Consider the following 17,997-nt stretch of genomic DNA (forward strand, 5'->3'; position numbering starts at 1 on the left):
GGAAGGGGCATGGCGCTTAGGCGCCAAGGATGGAGAGGGTGGCCTCTGTGGAGGGGTCGGGACCGAGGAAAGGGGCGACTGGGGACTGAACGGGAAGGGGGCGCCCGAGAGTGGGCGTCTGCCGCGGAGGGAGAGAAGGGGAGATGCAGAAGATGCTGCCTGAACCCCAGCTGGGAGCCTCTCCCTTCTCCCTCCTTCGGAAGTGATTGTTACCCGAGACTTTGATTTCGGTCCCAGTCAGTTTTTAAACTTCAGGAGGGACCACAGGATCTTCTCTTGCTTTCGTCACACCCACTTAGCCCTGCTTGGGTAGGGAGGGTTTCCACTTCCTGGGAACCTAGCCCTGCAGATCATCTTTCTTTGAGATTTTTTTCCCCAGATCCCATCAATTTCTAAGCTGGGGAAAAAAGAAAAAAAAAAAGTGTGGGCACTTTTGCTCTGGCCGTACAATGGCTTTTAGCCTAAACTGTTGAGGACCACCTAGCTCAGCATGGCCTCAGCACCATCGCGACTGCTGAAACCTTGGACAGTGTCTCCTTACCCGGCTTCATGACTTTTCCCTCTTCCGTTTACATTATTCAGCTTCCCTGACCATGTGACTGCTTATCTTGACACACGGTGATTAGATAGGGTGACTGCGACGTCTGTGTGGTGCTCCTTAGAACCATGGCGTGGACCTTGATTTTTGAGATTAAATGCCTTTGTGAAAAGCTGTTCATCCTTTTTTTTTCTTTGTGTTGACTAAGCTTTGCAGCAGTGGAATGAATTTCATGGGTGTGGTATAACTGGAGCGAATGCTCAGGCTGGACAGTCACAGGAGCCGGCATCGTTCTGAACCCAAAATGTTACAAGTAGGGGGAAGAAAAGTACTTTGCTAACGTATTATGAGTTCAAGTTTTTGGAGTATTGGATAAACATTTACAGATGATTTTTGTAGCAGTCCAGTGGGTTATGTTGGGAAGGTATTATTCTCATTCCACAATGAACAAGCAGAACTAAGAGAGATGACTTGATTTTTCAACAGTTGATTGCTCTTTCTTGTTGACCTGCTAGACTGCTAATCCTTCAAGGGCAGGAGTCATATCTTAGTTGGTTTGTTGGGCTAACAGCCTAGTGTATGGCATGTTGTGGCACTTGGTAAGTGTTTAGTGAATACAAGTTCTGAAGGTCACAAAGCAACAAGTGTAGGACAAGGGATTTGAACCCAAGTCCTAGCTCTTCTCTCGTCCGATTTGCCAGTTTGTGTTATTGGTCCATAGTGAATACGACAGGCCTGGGGAAAAGGCTTGGCTGGGCTTCTCAGTCTCTTACTTGATGACTACTTTCCCATTCACAAAGGGCCGATATCAGCATCTCATTTAACTTTCACCACAGTCCCGTGAAGGCCAGTGTTGTCCCTGTTCTACCAATAAAGAAACCGAGGCTTAACAAAGTTCTTGCTTTAGAGTCCAGAGCTAGTGAATGACTGAGCAGGGACCCAAGGCCAGGCCTTTTATCCTTAGACCCATACTTTTCCAGTCATAGAAGGACATAAAGTTTTATTTTAAAGTGTTTTTTCAAGTATAAACGTATGCCATTTTAAGAAAAAAAAATAGTATATAGACAGCAAAAATTGTGACTGTAGGATGCAATCAAAGTTCGGAACTCTGTACTATACCATAGCTGCCTCTTCCTGGGAAAGCATTCTCTCGTCCAATGAATATTTGTAAGTGCCTGCTCTATGCCAGGCATTGTTCTGGAGTTGAGCTGTCCAGGATGGTGGCCACTAGACACATGGGGCTGTGTAGCACTGGAGATGTGCTATGAGCGTAAAAGACACACCTGATTTTGAAGGTTTAGTATAAAAAAAGATAATATCTCATTGGTATATTTATATTATAGTAAATATGACATTAACATAATAAATATAATATTAATACAACGTGAGTACATTCTCTAATTGGTTATTTAAGTTTTTTTGGATTAAACACAGTGTAATTAGAATTCAATTCACTTGTTTTCTTTTTTAGTTTTTAAAAATGTGTTTCCTAGAAAGTTAAAAATTATATTGGACAGTGTTGTTCTAAACACTGGGAATATAGCACACAAGGAAGGCAAAAATCTCTGCCCTTGTGGATATTACATTTTAGTGGGAAAAGGCACAATAAACAAAACAACCAAGTATATGATGTTATAATAAGGCATGGAAGTGGGCTGTGGAATGTTGGCTGGGGTGGCAATTTTGAGTTTGGGTCCTCAGAGAAGCCTTCCTGAGAAGGTGCCGGCTGAGTGAAGATCAGAAGAAGAGGGGAAAAAGCTGTGTGGCTGAATGGGACATAGTGGTCCAGGCAGAAGGAACAGCAAATTCAACAGTCCTACAGAAGGAGCACCCCTGGCGGGTTTGTGGACCACCCGGGAGGCCCCTGGCTGGAGGGATGTGATGGAGGAGAGATGCTGAGGATGAGGTCAGAGAGGTGGTGAGGGTAAGGGGAGAGATGGGCAGGTGGTGGAGGGCTTTGCAGGCCATGGTAAGGACGTTGGTTTTCACTCCGTTGGCACCATTGGAGGGTTTTGAGCAGTGGAGTGGGCACGATCCACCCTACCTTTTAAGAGGCCCACTCTGGTTGCCATATGAAGAAAAAAGAAAGGAGCAAGGCTAGAAGCAGAGAGACATGTTCAGAGGCGATGGCCATGTTCCAGGTGAAGCCTGGGCCAGGTGGTAGTGATGGAGGTGGTGAGGAGAGGTTGGGCCCTGGGTATATTTTGAAGTACAGCCAACAGGGTTTGTGGATGTGGGATGTGAGGAGGAAAGGCCCAAGGTGACTCCACGGTCTGTGGTGTGAATAACTAGAAGAGTGGAATCGTCATAAACTGCAGTGGGGAAGACTGGAGGAGGAACAGGGTTGGGGCTCACTTTTGTTCACGTTGTTCCTGAAACCTCAGTGCCAGTATTGTGGACAATGAGAGAGTCTGGAGCTGGGCCTGGGCTGGAGATGCACATGTGGAAGCAGTTAGCACGAGGACAGTATTTACAGTTAAGCGCCTGGGCCAAGTCACTTACGGAGCAGTGTGGGTACATATCCAAGGAGTGCTTCTTATTGGAAGTCAAATTTTGAAATGAAAACTGTTTATGTTATTATACCAGTGTAGCAAAGCATTGTATTTATCTCAGGAAACTTGGTTTCCCCTCCGTTTCGCTTTTCATTTAACGATTCTTTTGCAGACTGCAAGGTAACGGGTTTCTGTTTCTCTTGAGGATGCTGCTCTTCCAAGTGTGCTGCTGTGTAGTGCCGCTGGCATCGGTTTGAGTGCCAGGTTCGGGAATTGGTCTGGCTTTCTGGGTTGGCAACCAATGTAGAGATTTCCAAGAAGGATGGGTAATGGGCTTTTAATGTTTAAAATGCTGGTTTTACCTACGGTGCACGGGATGCATGCTGTTTGTCAGGCATCCTATTGTTTTATAGATTTGAAACAAACAGAACCTCCCTGAGGTGAAAGGACCCACATAAAGTCATGCAGCTTAGACATGGCAGAGCTGGGATCTGAATCTCGGTCTTCTGATTCCAGATCGGATGCTTCCAACGCGAGACACGCAGAAATGGGCGCCTGAATGTAAACTCCCAGGGAATCAAATCAGTGAGCTGCTCTTGAGTGATTTTGAGTCACTTCGGACTGTTATAGACTCTGGAATTTCTGAGGGGTAGGAAGAAAAGGGAAGATCTTGTTTCCCTTTAGAAGAACCAACGGAATCTTTTTGTTTTTTTAAATATATTTTTATTGATTTCAGAGAGAAAGGGAGAGGGAGAGAGAGATAGAAACATAGAAACATCAATGATGAGAGAGAATCTTTGATCGGCTGCCTCCTGCACGGGCCGCCCCCCCCCCCTTCCGGGGATCAAGCCCACAACCCGGGCATGTGCCCTTGACCAGAATCGAACCCGGGACCCTTCACTCCGTAGGCTCTATCCATTGAGCCAAACCAGCGAGGGCTGAATCTTTTTTAGAAGGTTGTAGTCCCCTGCTCCTGCCCCTCCCCCTCTAAGCTTATAAACAAACATTTTGTGATTTAAGTCAAGCGTTCACATCTATTTCTTAGAAAACACCAAATACCAAGACTTGGCAGTCCTCACCTAGGACAGGCCCTCTTCCTCAGTGGCATGCATGCTTTTTGCTTCCTGTTTTGTTGCGAGATCTGCTTTCCAGTCTGTTTTATTATTAGCCTGTATTTCCACTGTGCTCCCCCTCCCTCCTTTCATGAGCTTGGTCCTTTGTACGGATGTCATCTGGCAAAGTTCAGTTCCATTTGATTGTTTTTTCAATACTTTATGGGCCTTTGGAGAGTGGAAGGTCACCAGCTCAATGCTGGATAGAGGAGAGAGGCCAAGAAAGAAGCGTACGTGTTGGGAAAAACGGGAAAAGCATGCGAGTGTGAAGGAAAGGAAGAATCTTTTGAACAGACCTTTGTCTCCCACATCTTTCAAGAAGTGGATGCCGGGCGGATCTATAGTCATAGAGAGGAAGCTCTGCCTGTTCCTACAGCTGGCTAATTACAAATAAAATCTGGATGCTGGTGCGTGGTTTTGCTCTTCCCTGGCTCATCTGCTGCACAGGCTCTTCCATTTTGAGGTCGTTGTTCAGTGGTTTCTTGACTCAAAGCTACAGGAATGCCAGAGCCTAGAATTACAGCATCAAGAACTGGTTTAGCTTGTCATTAATACTCAGAGAGCACTTACTATGTGCTGGCTGCTTTGCCTGAACTCCTTTAATCCCTACTGTAAACTTATAAGGTTCATTATAAGATCTATTATTTAGGTTCATTTCAGAGATGAGGAATTGAGTCTTAGAGAGAGGGTATGTTGCTTGTCCAATATCACTCAAAGGCTCGTGAGCAATTAAACCTATATGCCTCTAAAAGATTGACTGGTCTGAAAGGTTCTTGCTGAAGTTGGGTAGTAAGAATGATCAGGCATGTTGGATATTGCAAGAGCTATCTGGTGTGTGGTTGCTTTGTCTTGCAACAAGCTCTTCAAAGATTTAACGGGGGTCTATCTGGGCTCCCAGAGGGCAGAGGCCCCATGGCATTCACCTTTGAGTTCCAGAGCCTTGCACAGACTGGTGTCTATGAGCATTTCTTGAAAGACTGACCCTGGCTCAGGAATGGACAGGGTGAACACACAGGGGCCTGGAAAGGCGCAGTCAGAATGCTGGCTGCTTGCCTGCGGAAGGTGCCCGTGGCTGTTATAGTCCTCTGGCTTCAAGAATCAACCCATCCCAGCAGCCCACATGTTGAGTTGTCCATCGGTTGTTGAATGGCTAACCAAAGGTCGTATATCCGTACAATGGAATATGACTCAGCCATAAAAAGGAATGCGGTACTGATACATGCTACAACACGGGTGAACCTTGAAAACATTACGCTCAGTGAAAGAAGCCAGACGCAGAGACCCTATGTTGTATGATTCCATTTACTTGAAATGTCCAGAATAGGCAGATTCATAGATACAGAAGGCAGATTAGTGGTTACTAGGGGTTGGGGGCAGAGAGGAATGAAGAGCGACTGCTGCTGGTATGGGGTTTCTTTTGGGATGATACAAACGCTCTGGAGCTACATAATAGTGATGGTTGCACAACTCTGTGAATATACTACAAGCCACCGAATTACATGCTTTAAAAAGGTGAATTTATGGTATGTGAATTATATTTTAGTAATAATAAAATGAAGACTCAACCAGTCCTGTTTTGAATGTAACCTCCATGTTTTGTGGAGGTCGAGGTAAGATTTTAGTGCCGGCAACAGCAGCCATTATTCTCCATCTTCTGGGGCAGGGCGCTGCGTGTTACTCAGCCTCCTCTGATGTTCCCAGGTGATTTCTCCCTGTTTTTTTGATCTCAGGTATTTCAAGTATTTTAGCCGAAAAGGACTATGGTATATCTTTGTTGCCTTTTGGATGTCTCTGGAAATCCTGAACCAATAGGTGGGCCCTTGACGTGCTTAATTTGGCTAATGACAAGGACTCAGGAATTAACTATCCTAGTTAATAATTTCTTTTCTTTCTTTTTTAAAATATGTTTTTATTGAATTAGAGAGAGAGGAAAAGAGAGAGAAATCTATGTGGAGGAGAAACATCAATCAGCTTCCTTCTGCAAGCCCTTCACTGGGCATCGAGCTGCAATCCTGGCATGTGCTCTGACCCAGGAATTGAACTGGCGACCTTTTAGTACATGGGACAACGCTCAACCAACTGAGCCACACTGGCCAGGGCTCTTCTCTTTTTAACAAGCCAATAGATTATAGGCAAAGGAAGATGATCTCCCCACCTCTCCCTCCCTGAGTTTCTTATTTGAAATTAAAGGTGTAAGGACACTCTTTGTTTCCTCTAGGGCGGAGCTGATAAATCCCCAGAGCTGTCAGTCCAGGTTGTATTACAGCCTAACTCTGAGGCGGAGGGCAGCTGCCCTATTGGTTGTGAGTCAGCGGCGCAGGGCCTGAGGCCTGTATCACACTAGGGAAAAGGAAAAGCCTGGAGGAGGAAGAGCCTAGCCAAGTGGAAAAGGAAAGAGGCAAAAGGAGGAGGAAGATGGTGAAGAGCAGAGTCTGATGCGGTCCTTCTTGTCTCACTCTGCTACTTGTCATTGAAATAGATACATTATCTTCAAATTCTCAAAAGCTGGTTGTCGTGTTAGTAGTGGCATCAACAAGTTGTTTCCCCTGTGACTGCAGAGTTATTTCTTAAGGAATTTTCTGAGGGGCCTGGATCCAGGTGGATGTGGGAGTTGGGTGCCCCACGGATGTGTTGCTAATGTGCCGAAGACTTCCAGCTCAGCCTGATGTCAGTTGAAATTTAAATCTTCTAAAGCCTTTGCTGCTAATTGTATTAGCTTTTCTGTTCCTAATCTGTGGAACAAATTGATACAGACTTGAAATTTATTCTTTCATCTTCTGGAGGCCAGAAATCAGAAGTCAGGGTGTCAGCAGGGCCATGATCCTTTGCTTCTTCTAGGGCAGTGGTTCTCAACCTTCCTGATGCCGCGACCCTTTAATAGAGTTCCTCGTGTTGTGGTGACACCCAACCATAAAATTATTTTCGTTGCTACTTCATAACTGTAATTTTGCTTCTGTTATGAATCGTAATGTAAATATCGGATATGCAGGATGTATTTTCATTGTTACAAATTGGACATAATTAAAGCATAGTGATTAATCACAAAAACAATATGTAATTATATATGTGTTTTCCGATGGTTTTAGGCGACCCCTGTGAAAGGGTCGTTCGACCCCCAAAGGGGTCGCGACCCACAGGTTGAGAAACGCTGTTCTTGGGGGTCCAGGCATTCCTGGCTTGGAGGTGCATGACTCCAGTCTCTGCCTTAGTCTTCCCATGGCTCCTCCCCTGTGTCTCCTGTGAGGGTGATCTCATCCACAACCTTTAACTTAATTGCATCCGCAAAGACCCTATTTCCAAATAAGGTCAAATTCACAGGTTTCAGGGGGTTAGCACTTAGACATACTTTTTTTGGCGGGAGGGGGGGTGGGTGGCACAATTCAACCCAGTACACTAAATGAGTGTTTATCAGCTGTTCTTATTAAAATTAAATAAGAACATCATCCTATGACTTGATTTGAAGAGAATCCTTTTCCTTTCTTGAATTTAAATTTTATTTATGCACAAAACAATACATGCACATAGTGAAAAAAGTCAAATAGCAATATAAGAATTATAATGTGACAGCAGTTCCTTGCTTCACCTCTTTTTATTCTTGATTCTTAGTGCATGGAATCAATGACCATTAACTCTTAGATCTCTTCTGGTATTGACTTCTGCATTTCTAATGTTATACATATGCTGTTCTTATACTGTTATTTCTTAGCTTGTCAGTTTTATCTGTTGTCTTTTAACCATTGAAGATGAGGAGTTAGCTTTCTTTGCAGCCAGTCTCCACAAGCACACACTTCTATCCCCATCTTCTGATTATTAACCATAGCACAAGTTTAGATTAAATAGTATGTTATTATGATTATAAATATTATTCACAGCTGAGCCACGTCATGTATTCGGATTACATTTTCTTTCTTGTGCTTTTGTTTTTACTAGAGTTACATATTTTCCGATTTTTTTCATTTGCGTAATTTTCTGTTTACCTATCACATCAGTTCCAAGCATTCTGATGGAGCTGAAATAATGCTTCTTTCGGTGCACTTAGATGCATCATGTAATCTTCCATTTTCTTTCTTTCATCTAGAGATGACAACTTCTTATAAACTGTCTAATCTGGACTGGTTGCTTTCTCTTTTTTAAAAAAATATTTTTTTACTGATTTCAGAGAGGAAAGGAGAGGGAGAGATAGAAACATCAATGATGAGAGAGAATCATTTATCAGCTGCCTCCTGCACACTCCTCACTGGGGATTGAGCTCACAACCTAGGCATGTGCCTTGACCGGGAATCGAACTGTGACCTCTTAGTTCATAGGTCGATGCTCAACCACTGAACCACGCCGGCTGGGCTGGACTGGTTGCTTTCTAAACTATTGCCCCATAATGCCTTGGGACTTCTTTCACCCCCATTCGAGGAATTCCTTTTGCCTTTCCCATGTGAATACATAGGATCCTACATCTTTTCATTTACTTCCCTGGAGCACATTTTTTCAGCAGCTTCCTGAGAAAGTTTTGGAAGCAACGTTTTTGAGACTTTGGAAATCTGAAAATATCATTGTTTTCCTGTCATGCTTGATTGATGTTTTTCTTGGTTATAGAATTCTAGATTGGAAATAATTTTATCTGAAATTTGAAAGCATTGCATTGTCTTCTCGAATTCAGTATTGCTGTTGGGAAATCTGATGACATTCTGACTCCTGTTCTTTGTAAATGTGACTGGACGCTTGTATACTCTTTATCCCCATGTTATCAAGTTTCATGCCATTGTGCCTTAGTGTGCTTCTTTTCCCATTTATTGTTCTGGGCAATTGGGTCCTTTCTGTCTAGAAGTGTATTCCATTTCAGCTTAAATTTTTTTGGTAATATTTCTTTTATAATTTTTTTCCTCTTTTCTATTTCTGGACTTACAATAGTCAGATATTGGACATTTTAAATGAACCCACTGTTTTAAAAAAACTTTTGCCTACTCTAGACATTATGAATAATCCTGCTATGAACATTCATGTGCAAGTTTTTGTGTGGATACATGTTTTCAATTCTTTTGGATATATACTTAGAAATGGAATTGCTAGGTTTTATGGTAATTCTATGTTTAACTTTTAAAAATATATATTTTTATTGATTTCAGAGGAAAGGAGAGGGAAAGAGAGATAGAAACATCAATGATGAGAGAGAATCTTAGATAGGCTGCCTCCTGCAAGTTCCACACTGGGGACGGAGCCAGTAACCCAACTGGGAATCGAACTGTGACCTCCTGGTTCATAGGTCAATGCTCAACCACTGAGCCACGCCACCGGCTGGGCTTGTTTTTTTTAAGTGCTCTCTCTAGATAATTCAGATGTGCGGAAAGAATTGAGATCCACTGCTCCAAGGCATTTCATATTTCATTAAAGTTAATTCTTCCTAACAGGATAAATTCTAATGCATCTCTTATGGCTATCTTTTTCCTCCTCTTTCATTGCCCTCCAGCCACCCTGACCCTGTTTTGTTCCGTATATTTCCAAGATATGCTAGCATCTCAGGAGATTTTGCTCTTGCCCTTTTATCTGCCTGAAGTGTTTTTCCACAGATATCCTCAGCACCCTTCTTGTACTTCTTCAATCTTTGCCTCAAAAGTTACCTTCTCGCCCTAGCTGGTTTGGCTCAGTGAATAGAACATCGGCCTGCGGACTGAAGGGTCCCCAGTTCGATTCTGGTCAAGGGCACATGCCTGGGTTGCAGGCTTGGTCCCCAGTGGGGGGCGTGCAGGAGGCAGCCGATCAATGATTCTCATCATTGATGTTTCTCTCTCTCTCTCTCTCTCTCTCTCTTCCTCTCTGAAATCAATTAAAAAATATATTTAAAAATAAAGTTACCTTCTCAATGAAACTTCCTGTCCTTAACTTAAAATTTCTATTTCCAACCCTCAGCCCACATTCCTGACCTCCTTCACTGCTTTGTTTTTCTTCTGCTTCTCACCTGTATTGTTAGTCCTCTTATTTGTTTTCTATTTGGCAACCATTCTCAGCACACGCCCTTTCCCTATGTGTCAATCTCGTGTGTGAAGAAGCCAGTGGGTGGAGCTTCATTCATTTCTTCTTCCCTGCTCTTCTTTTCTGTGTGTAGATACAAGTTTCTGACCCATATCACTTTCCATTTCCCGGGAGAACTTTTAAACATTTCTTGCAGAGCAGGTTTTGTTTGAGAAAGTCTTTTTTTGTTTTCTCCTTCGCTTTTGAAGGATAACCTCATTGGATACACAAATTCCAGGTTGGCGTTATTTTTTCTTTCAACACTATAAATATTTCACTGCACTTTCTTCTTGCTTCACAAGAAGGCTGCTGTGATCTGTATCCTTATTTCTCTGTAGGTAAAGTGTTTTCTCCCCTCTGTTTTCTTTCAAAATTTTCTCTTTGTCTTTGGTATGTCCAGGTGTAATTTTTTATATATTTTTTTAGAAATTATTTGTTGCTTTGGTATTTTTTCTGTTTGATGTTCTCTGGGTTTTCTGGATATGTGATTTGGTATATGTCATTACTTTTGCAAAGTTCTTGGCTATCGATACTTCACATATTTCTTCTGCTCTGTTTTTTCTCCGTCTGATATTTTAATTATGTGTATTTTGCATCTTTTGAAGTTGTCCCAAAATTCTTGGATGTTCTGTTGTTTTTATAAAGTATTTTTTCCTCTGTATGTTTCAGTTTGGGAGTTTCTATTACATATCTTCAAGCTCACTGATTCTTTCCTTAACCATGTCTAGTATACTGATGAGCCAGCCCATTGAAGCATTCTTCATTTATGTTACAGTGGTTTGGATTTCTAGAATTTTCTTTTGAATCTTTCTTATGTTACCCTTCTGTTCATGGGTGTTGTCTACCTTTTTCATTAATGCCCTTAATGTATTAATCAGTTATTTTATTTATTTTTTAATCAGTTATTTTAAATTCTCTATCTGATAATTCCAAAATCTATATCATATCTAAGTCTGGTTTTGATGTTTGTGTTGTCTCTTCACACTGTTTTTTCTTGCCTTTTAGCATAACTTTTATTTTTTTAATTAAAAGCCAGACATGACATATTAGGTAATAGGAATGGAGGTTTATGCTAACTCAGATTACTTGAAGTGATTTGGATGCAAACACTTCCCATTGCTATTGCCAGGGGGAAAATTACTTCAGCAGTGTACAGTTTTGCTGGGCTAGATGCTGTGTAATGCCTATTTTTTTTTTTCCTTACATGGTTTGGAAAGGTTTTACAGTTCAAGATACCTACCTTGTAACGTCAGATTGGTTTCTTGCTAATTGGATCTGGAAAGGCAAACATAGCCCCACAGAATCGCCTAGATTACGATGAGTAAACTGTGGACTCTATGAAAGACACTGGAGAAGGAACACAAGGTGGTGTCACTGCTCTGTTTCTCCTGCTTTCCCAGTTGGCTTCGTTCTGAGCCTTCTTTGGAATTTACCTGGTTGATGTTGTTTTCGGGCCATGAAGGCTATAGATCACGAGGTTCGGTCTTTTCCCCACTTGGTGGGCCACGTGGAGCCTTCAAGTTTATTCTCCAGGATTCTCTCGAGTTTGGAACAAAAGCTCAGGGAGAACAAGCGAGTTTAAAACCTGCTCTCAGTCATGTTGCCTCAGGAAAGAAAGAGTCCCGGTGGATGTGAAGATTTTAAAGATGCTTTTATTTTTAAAGTCTATAAATAATGGATTCCCAGCCTTTCGTACCTTAACCTCAGTTACTAAAAGTCCCCAGGCTTAATGTAGAATCATTAATCTTTCCTTCATTACTCAAGATAAGATCCTTTTTTTCCCTTAAAATTATTGTTAAATTATGTAAAAGATCAAACATATGAAATGGTTCAGAGAATAGATAACAAACAGTCATAAAAACTACCATCTGGATTTAATGGATATTAACATTTTGCCATATTTGCTTCAGAACTTTTTTCATTAACAGATAAAATGCTGCAGATACAGTTGAAGTTCCCTTGGTCTCTCCTCACTCCAATTCCCCTGCTCCATCCTTCGCTTTCCCTGCTCCTCCAACTTCTGTCTAAATCAGCGGTTCTCAACCTGTGGGTCGCGACCCCTTTGGGGGTTGAACGACCCTTTCACAGGGGTTGCCTAAGACCATCGGAAAACACATATATAATTACATATTGTTTTTGTGATTAATCACTATGCTTTAATTATGTTCAATTTGTAACAATGAAATTGGGGGTCACCACAACATGAGGAACTGTATTAAAGGGTCGTAGCATTAGGAAGGTTGAGAACCACTGGTCTAAATGGTGGGGTTCCTTCCCCTCCATGCTTCTATACTTTCATTCCATTTATGCGTGTCCACAAGAATATATGAAATTGTTTTGTGTAAGTTCAAGTGTTATGCAATGGTATCATACTATATTTAGGCTGCCATTTGCTTATTTATTTATTTTTATTTATTTAAAAATATATTTTTATTGATTTCAGAGAGGAAGGGAGAGAGAGTGGGAGATAGAAACATTAATGATGAGCGAGAATCATTGATTGGCTGCCTCCTGCACGCCCCACAATGGGAATGGATCCTGCAACCCAGGCATGTGCCCTGACCAGAAATTGAATCATGCCCTCCTGGTTCATAGGTCAACACTCAACCACTGAGCCACACCAGCTGGGCCATGAAATACCATTTTTTAAAAAAAATATATTTTATTGATTTTTTACAGAGAGGAAGGGAGAGAGATAGAGAGTCAGAAACATCGATGAGAGAGAAACATCGATCAGCCGCCTCCTGCACATCTCCTACTGGGGATGTGCCCGCAACCCAGGTACATGCCCTTGACCGGAATCGAACCTGGGACCTTCCAGTCCGCAGGCTGATGCTCTATCCACTGAGCCAAACCGGTTTCGGCTGAAATACCATTTTTATTAAAAACAAAAACAGACCTACTAAAGTTACTAGATTTGAGTATTTGGCAGTATTTTAATGAAAATGAATGAAGTGAGTCTGTCACTTCAAGGAAAACAACTGACAATATCTGTTGCCAATGATAAAATATGAGTTTTTAAGTGAAAATTAGAATTTTGGAACACTTACATCTACCCCAAGAGCTGACAGCTTCCCAGTACTTAAAGATTACTGGCGACATTCACAAATGTGATTTTTTTAATATTGTACAATGAAATGAACACAATTTTATAATGTATAATGACATTTGGAATATCTGCATAACTCAATGAATCAATATTTCCCAAGTGATAGTTTACAATATTACAGAATTATGTATAAGTAAAAAGATCCATTCGAAGTACAAGATAGACTTCTAGCAAAGATGGAATGACAAGGTCACCTTATGACTAATGACGTGGAATATCTTGTCATGTGCTTATTGGCCATTGGTATGTATATCTTTAGAGAACTGTTTATTTAGATCTTTTGCCCATGAAAAATATTGGATGATGAGGGTTATGTTTTATTGTTGAACTGCATCTTTCTTTTTGGAGATGTTATATTAGGCCCTCCCTTCTCCAGGCTTTGATATAACAGTGTTCTTCTTAAGCTATAAAGACCTATCCAGGTTGAATAGCCATCATAAGACAGACAGATAGACACACCACCCTGCTGGAAATAGCATGGCCACAGATGCGTCAAGGTTTCTGGGTTGTTGTTTTTTTAGCTCTGTCTCTTTAAACTCGGATATTAAAATTGGGTCCAGTTCCTCAGTCTCTTATCAGATATTCTCTAAACCTACTGCTGTGTTTGTCTTGCAGTTTCCTGGTGATGACATGGCATCTGCCAGCGCCAGCCGGACAGGAGTGGCCCTGCCTTTTGAGAAGTCTCAGCTTACTTTGAAGGGTGAGTGGCACTGTGTGGAGTGTTTGTTAGTCATTTGAGGTCCAGCCCAGTGTGTGGGGAAGAGGTGGGTTTATACCACACTTGGGTCTGGAGAGCCAAAGTCTGTGAAAGGCTTAAGAGTGTAACTGTTCATTCTCATTGGGTTGTCATAGTGTAGCTGGAATTCTTGAAGAAGGACAAAAGGAACTTTTGGCCAAAATGATCTAAAATGGTGACTCCTGCCCTAGCTGGTTTGGCTCAATGGATAAAGTGTCGGCCTGTGGACTGAAGGGTCCCGGGTTCGATTACGGTCAAGGCACATGCCTGGGTTGCAGGCTCAATCTCCAGTAGGGACGGCCGGAGACAGCCAATCAATGATTCTCTCTCATCATTGATGTTTCTATCTCTCTCTCCCTCTCCCTTCCTCTCTGAAATCATTAAAAATGTATTAAAAAAAACAACAGTAGAAAACAAAGCACAGCAAAGCAAACAACTGTTTGAAACCTATTGAAAGACAAAATGCCAGGCTCTATTCTGGTGCCTTCCTAAGAGCTTTTCAAGGGTATAATTTTGGCCATATGTGATTTTTGCCTATTTGTTGACTTTAAAAACGAAATCCTATGTGAAGATGTGACTCCATGTAGAAGAGACTGGCATTTACATTTCCTCACGGTAAATAAACTTTCTAGATAAACTTGCTTGTATCTCGATGCCTTTATTTTAGCTTGTCTTTTAGAAAAAGAAACATGCAACACATCAACCTGCTGCTTAATTATAAATTAGAGGGAAAAATGTTTCTTTACAGTGGAGAGACCTGGCAGACTCCACATTAACCAAGGGATAGCCTCGCTTCCCCAGTAGGGTAACAGGGTGTGTGCATAAGTATACAATGTAACCTACGTAGTATTCTTGACAAAAATGTTCAGTGTGAATCTAATAACGAGGGAAACAATCAGAAAAATGCAGAATTTGGCATATTCTAGATGACAGTCGGTGGAAGTCTTTTAAAGTCATTGTCATGGAAAAAGAAGGGAGAGCATTCCAGCTTTTAAAAGGTTAAGGAGACGCCCTGGCTGGTTTGGCTCAGTGGATAGATAGAGCGTCAGCCTGCGGACTGAAGGGTCCCAGGTTTAATTCCGTCAAGGGCATGTACCTAGGTTGCGGGCACATCCCCGGGGTGGGGGGTGGAGGGGGGGGACAGTGTGCAGGAGGCAGCTGATCGATGTTTCTTTCTCATCAATGTTTCTAACTCTCTATCCCTCTCCCTTCCTCTCTGTAAAAGGAGATCAATAAAACATATTTAAAAAAAATAAAAAAGGTTAAGGAGTTAACAACCAAATGCAGTGTGCTCATCTTGATTGGATCCTGGATTGGGGGGAAAACAGCTATAAAAATATATCTGGAACAATTGAGGAAATTTAGAAATGGAATGAATATTAGAATTGATAGAGCCTGTAACTGAATTTTTTTAGGTATGATGGTGGTGTGTGGTTAGGTGGGAAGATGTCTTTATACTTAGGAGTTGCATTCTGAAAAGTATTTAGGGCTGATCTCTCATGATATCTACAATTTACTTTCAAATGGTTTACCAGAAAAAAAGTGTGTAGATATAGATACACACACAATTATAGACATAAATATCATATATTTATATCCTGTGCGGTCCAATAGGGTAGCCACTATAGCCCCATAGAACTATTTACATTAAAGTAAATTAATTAAATTTACAATTCAAATCCTCAGTCCCACTAGCCATTGCTCAAGTGCTCAATATCCACATGTGTCAGAGGGCAATGCATTGGACATCGCCGAGGTAGAATATTTTCATTATCACAGAGGTTCTCTTGAGTAGCACTGATGTAAACACACACATAGAGGGGAATAAAGCAAGTGTGGCAAAATGATAATTGGTGAAGAGCATACAATTATTCTATTTTTTCAACCTTTCTATAGATTGGGAAATTCAAAATAACTGCAAAATGTGACTCTAGATTGGAACAGAAAACAGTTCCCTTTTGTGCGATAGTGGACTTTGGTAGGACAATTGGCAAAATTTGAGTAAGGTCTGTAGATAATAGTATTAAGGAATGCTAAATTTGCACATGTTGATATTTATACTGTGGTTATATTAGAAAGTGTCTTTGTTCTTAGAAATACACACTGAAGTATTTAGGAGTAAAGGGGTACAGCATCTACAACTCACTCCCAGAGTTTTAGGGGGGAAAATGTGTATGTGTGTGAGGGAAAGTCAGGGGAGAGAGAGAATAATAAAGCAAATAGATAAAAAGTTAATATTTGGTGACTGGGTAAAAAGTTTATAGGAATTCTTTGTATTGTTCTTGCAATTTTCCTAAAAACTTTGCTGAAATTATGTAAAAAAAAAAAAAAAAAAAAAAGGAAAAGGTAGAAAAACACCTAGGGGGAAAAGCTAGAGGACAAAAAAGGAAACGTCATGGCAGATTTCAAAGAATTGGCCTGGGAGCCGGGAGACTTGAATTTAGGTTTAGCTCTGGCTCTGACGAACTCTAGGATTTTGGGTATGTTATTTCACCTACCTGGATCTTAGTTGGTCAAATGATTAAATAATGGGTTTGAACTTGTTGATTTCAAAGAAACGGCCTAGCTCAAAATTATAGGACTATAATTAGTCCCTTTCTTTTAAGGGCCTGCATGCAGAGCTATTCTTGCACCACCAGGTGGCCTCAGTTAGCCTTGATCAGTGTGTAAAGTATTTCATTTTTCTACCCTGGGACACATTTCCCAGGACCCCAACCTTTTTTCCCTGGTACCACCCCTTTTTGCTCCTGAATCTTAGCCACAGCTTTTGATGTTGTTCTTTGAATTTCTCTCTACTCTCCTTTTGGGCCTGAAGAAGAGAGATATTGCTAAAAACAGTCCAGAGGTGGGTTTGTCCTTTGCCAAATTGTGGCTCCTTACAGGACTGTCACCTCTCGGAAGGGTCTGGGAGGGAGAGGTTTGCTACCTCTTAACAGAGGGGAGCTCAGGCTACAACAGACTTGCCGTCATAGGTAAGGAGTGTCAGTCATATGCTCTTCTCTGGGGCATAGGATTGAAGGCATCTAGATGTGTTTCATCCTAATGACCTGGCGTTCTCGTGGCTAATATATGCTCTCAGAGGAGCTTGCCTGGCCTTGGGCGGATTCTTGCTTAGCTTGTGCTCTCTGAGTCCCTGGCTTGCTGGTGCCAAGTGAACATCAGAAATGCTGCCACATGAAGAGGAAATGCAGATGGTAACAAGCACATGGAAAAAATATTCAGTCTCACTGGGAATTGAAGGAAAGCATTAGAACAAATAAGCAAAGTCTGGTAATGGCACAAAACATGGCGTAGTCAGGCTGCCCAGTTGCACATCCTGGCTCAAAGCTTCCTGGCTCTGTGGCCTGGGGCAGTGACCTGGCTTCCTCAAGCCTGTTTCCTCCTGGTGAAACGGGGTGATGACACATTCCCTGCTGCATGGGATCATTGTGAGGATTCAGGTAGATGGTGTGTGCTTAGCATAGTACCTATAAAAAGTACTCAATTCTTAGCTATTATCTTTATGCTATTTTTTTAAACCTGCGATATTTGCAAAGAATGAAAAAACATTGCACTCAGTGTTATACAGTGTTTGGTGAAATGGACATCTTCCTATAGTGCTCGTGGCATCTACAGATTTACCCTTTTTAGAAAGAAATTAAGCAGTTTTAGGAACTTTAAAAAAAATGTTCATAGATTTGGGAGGATACTCAGAAATGCAAGCAAATACTGTATATACATTTATGGTAATTTTCCCAGAGCAAAAAATTAGAAGCAATCTATTCATCAGTGAAAGGATAGTTAACTAAGTTATGGCATATTCTTGTAATGGGCTTGTGTTACTGCCTTTAAAATGGATTTTGGGAGGAGAAGAATTTTTAACGAATTGGGGACATAAAAGTTGAAAGTCTGGAAAGTCTGAATTTACCAACATCTTGTTTTTAGCTTAGGAGTGATTTTTGGTTCTTATGCTTCATATTTTTTTTTGTGTGTGTGTGTCCTGACGTTTTAAAAAAGTTTTCTTAAAA

At 41.4% G+C, this 17,997-nt stretch overlaps 1 protein-coding gene across 1 annotated transcript in view; it reads left to right on the plus strand.

Annotated features, from left to right (window-relative positions):
- Positions 1-13,475: 13,475 nt before the first annotated feature.
- WWP2 (WW domain containing E3 ubiquitin protein ligase 2) overlaps positions 13,476-17,997 on the plus strand; it is a 103,047-nt gene continuing 98,525 nt past the window's right edge. The window contains exons 1-2 of the mRNA XM_006091167.3: positions 13,476-13,497; positions 13,870-13,954. Coding sequence (XP_006091229.3) covers positions 13,885-13,954 — 70 coding nt within the window. The 5' untranslated portion in view covers positions 13,476-13,497; positions 13,870-13,884. The remainder of the gene's footprint in view (positions 13,498-13,869; positions 13,955-17,997) is intronic.

This window comes from Myotis lucifugus, unplaced genomic scaffold (genome assembly GCF_000147115.1).
Source record: "Myotis lucifugus unplaced genomic scaffold, Myoluc2.0 scaffold_88, whole genome shotgun sequence".
NCBI classification, from domain to species: domain Eukaryota; kingdom Metazoa; phylum Chordata; class Mammalia; order Chiroptera; family Vespertilionidae; genus Myotis; species Myotis lucifugus.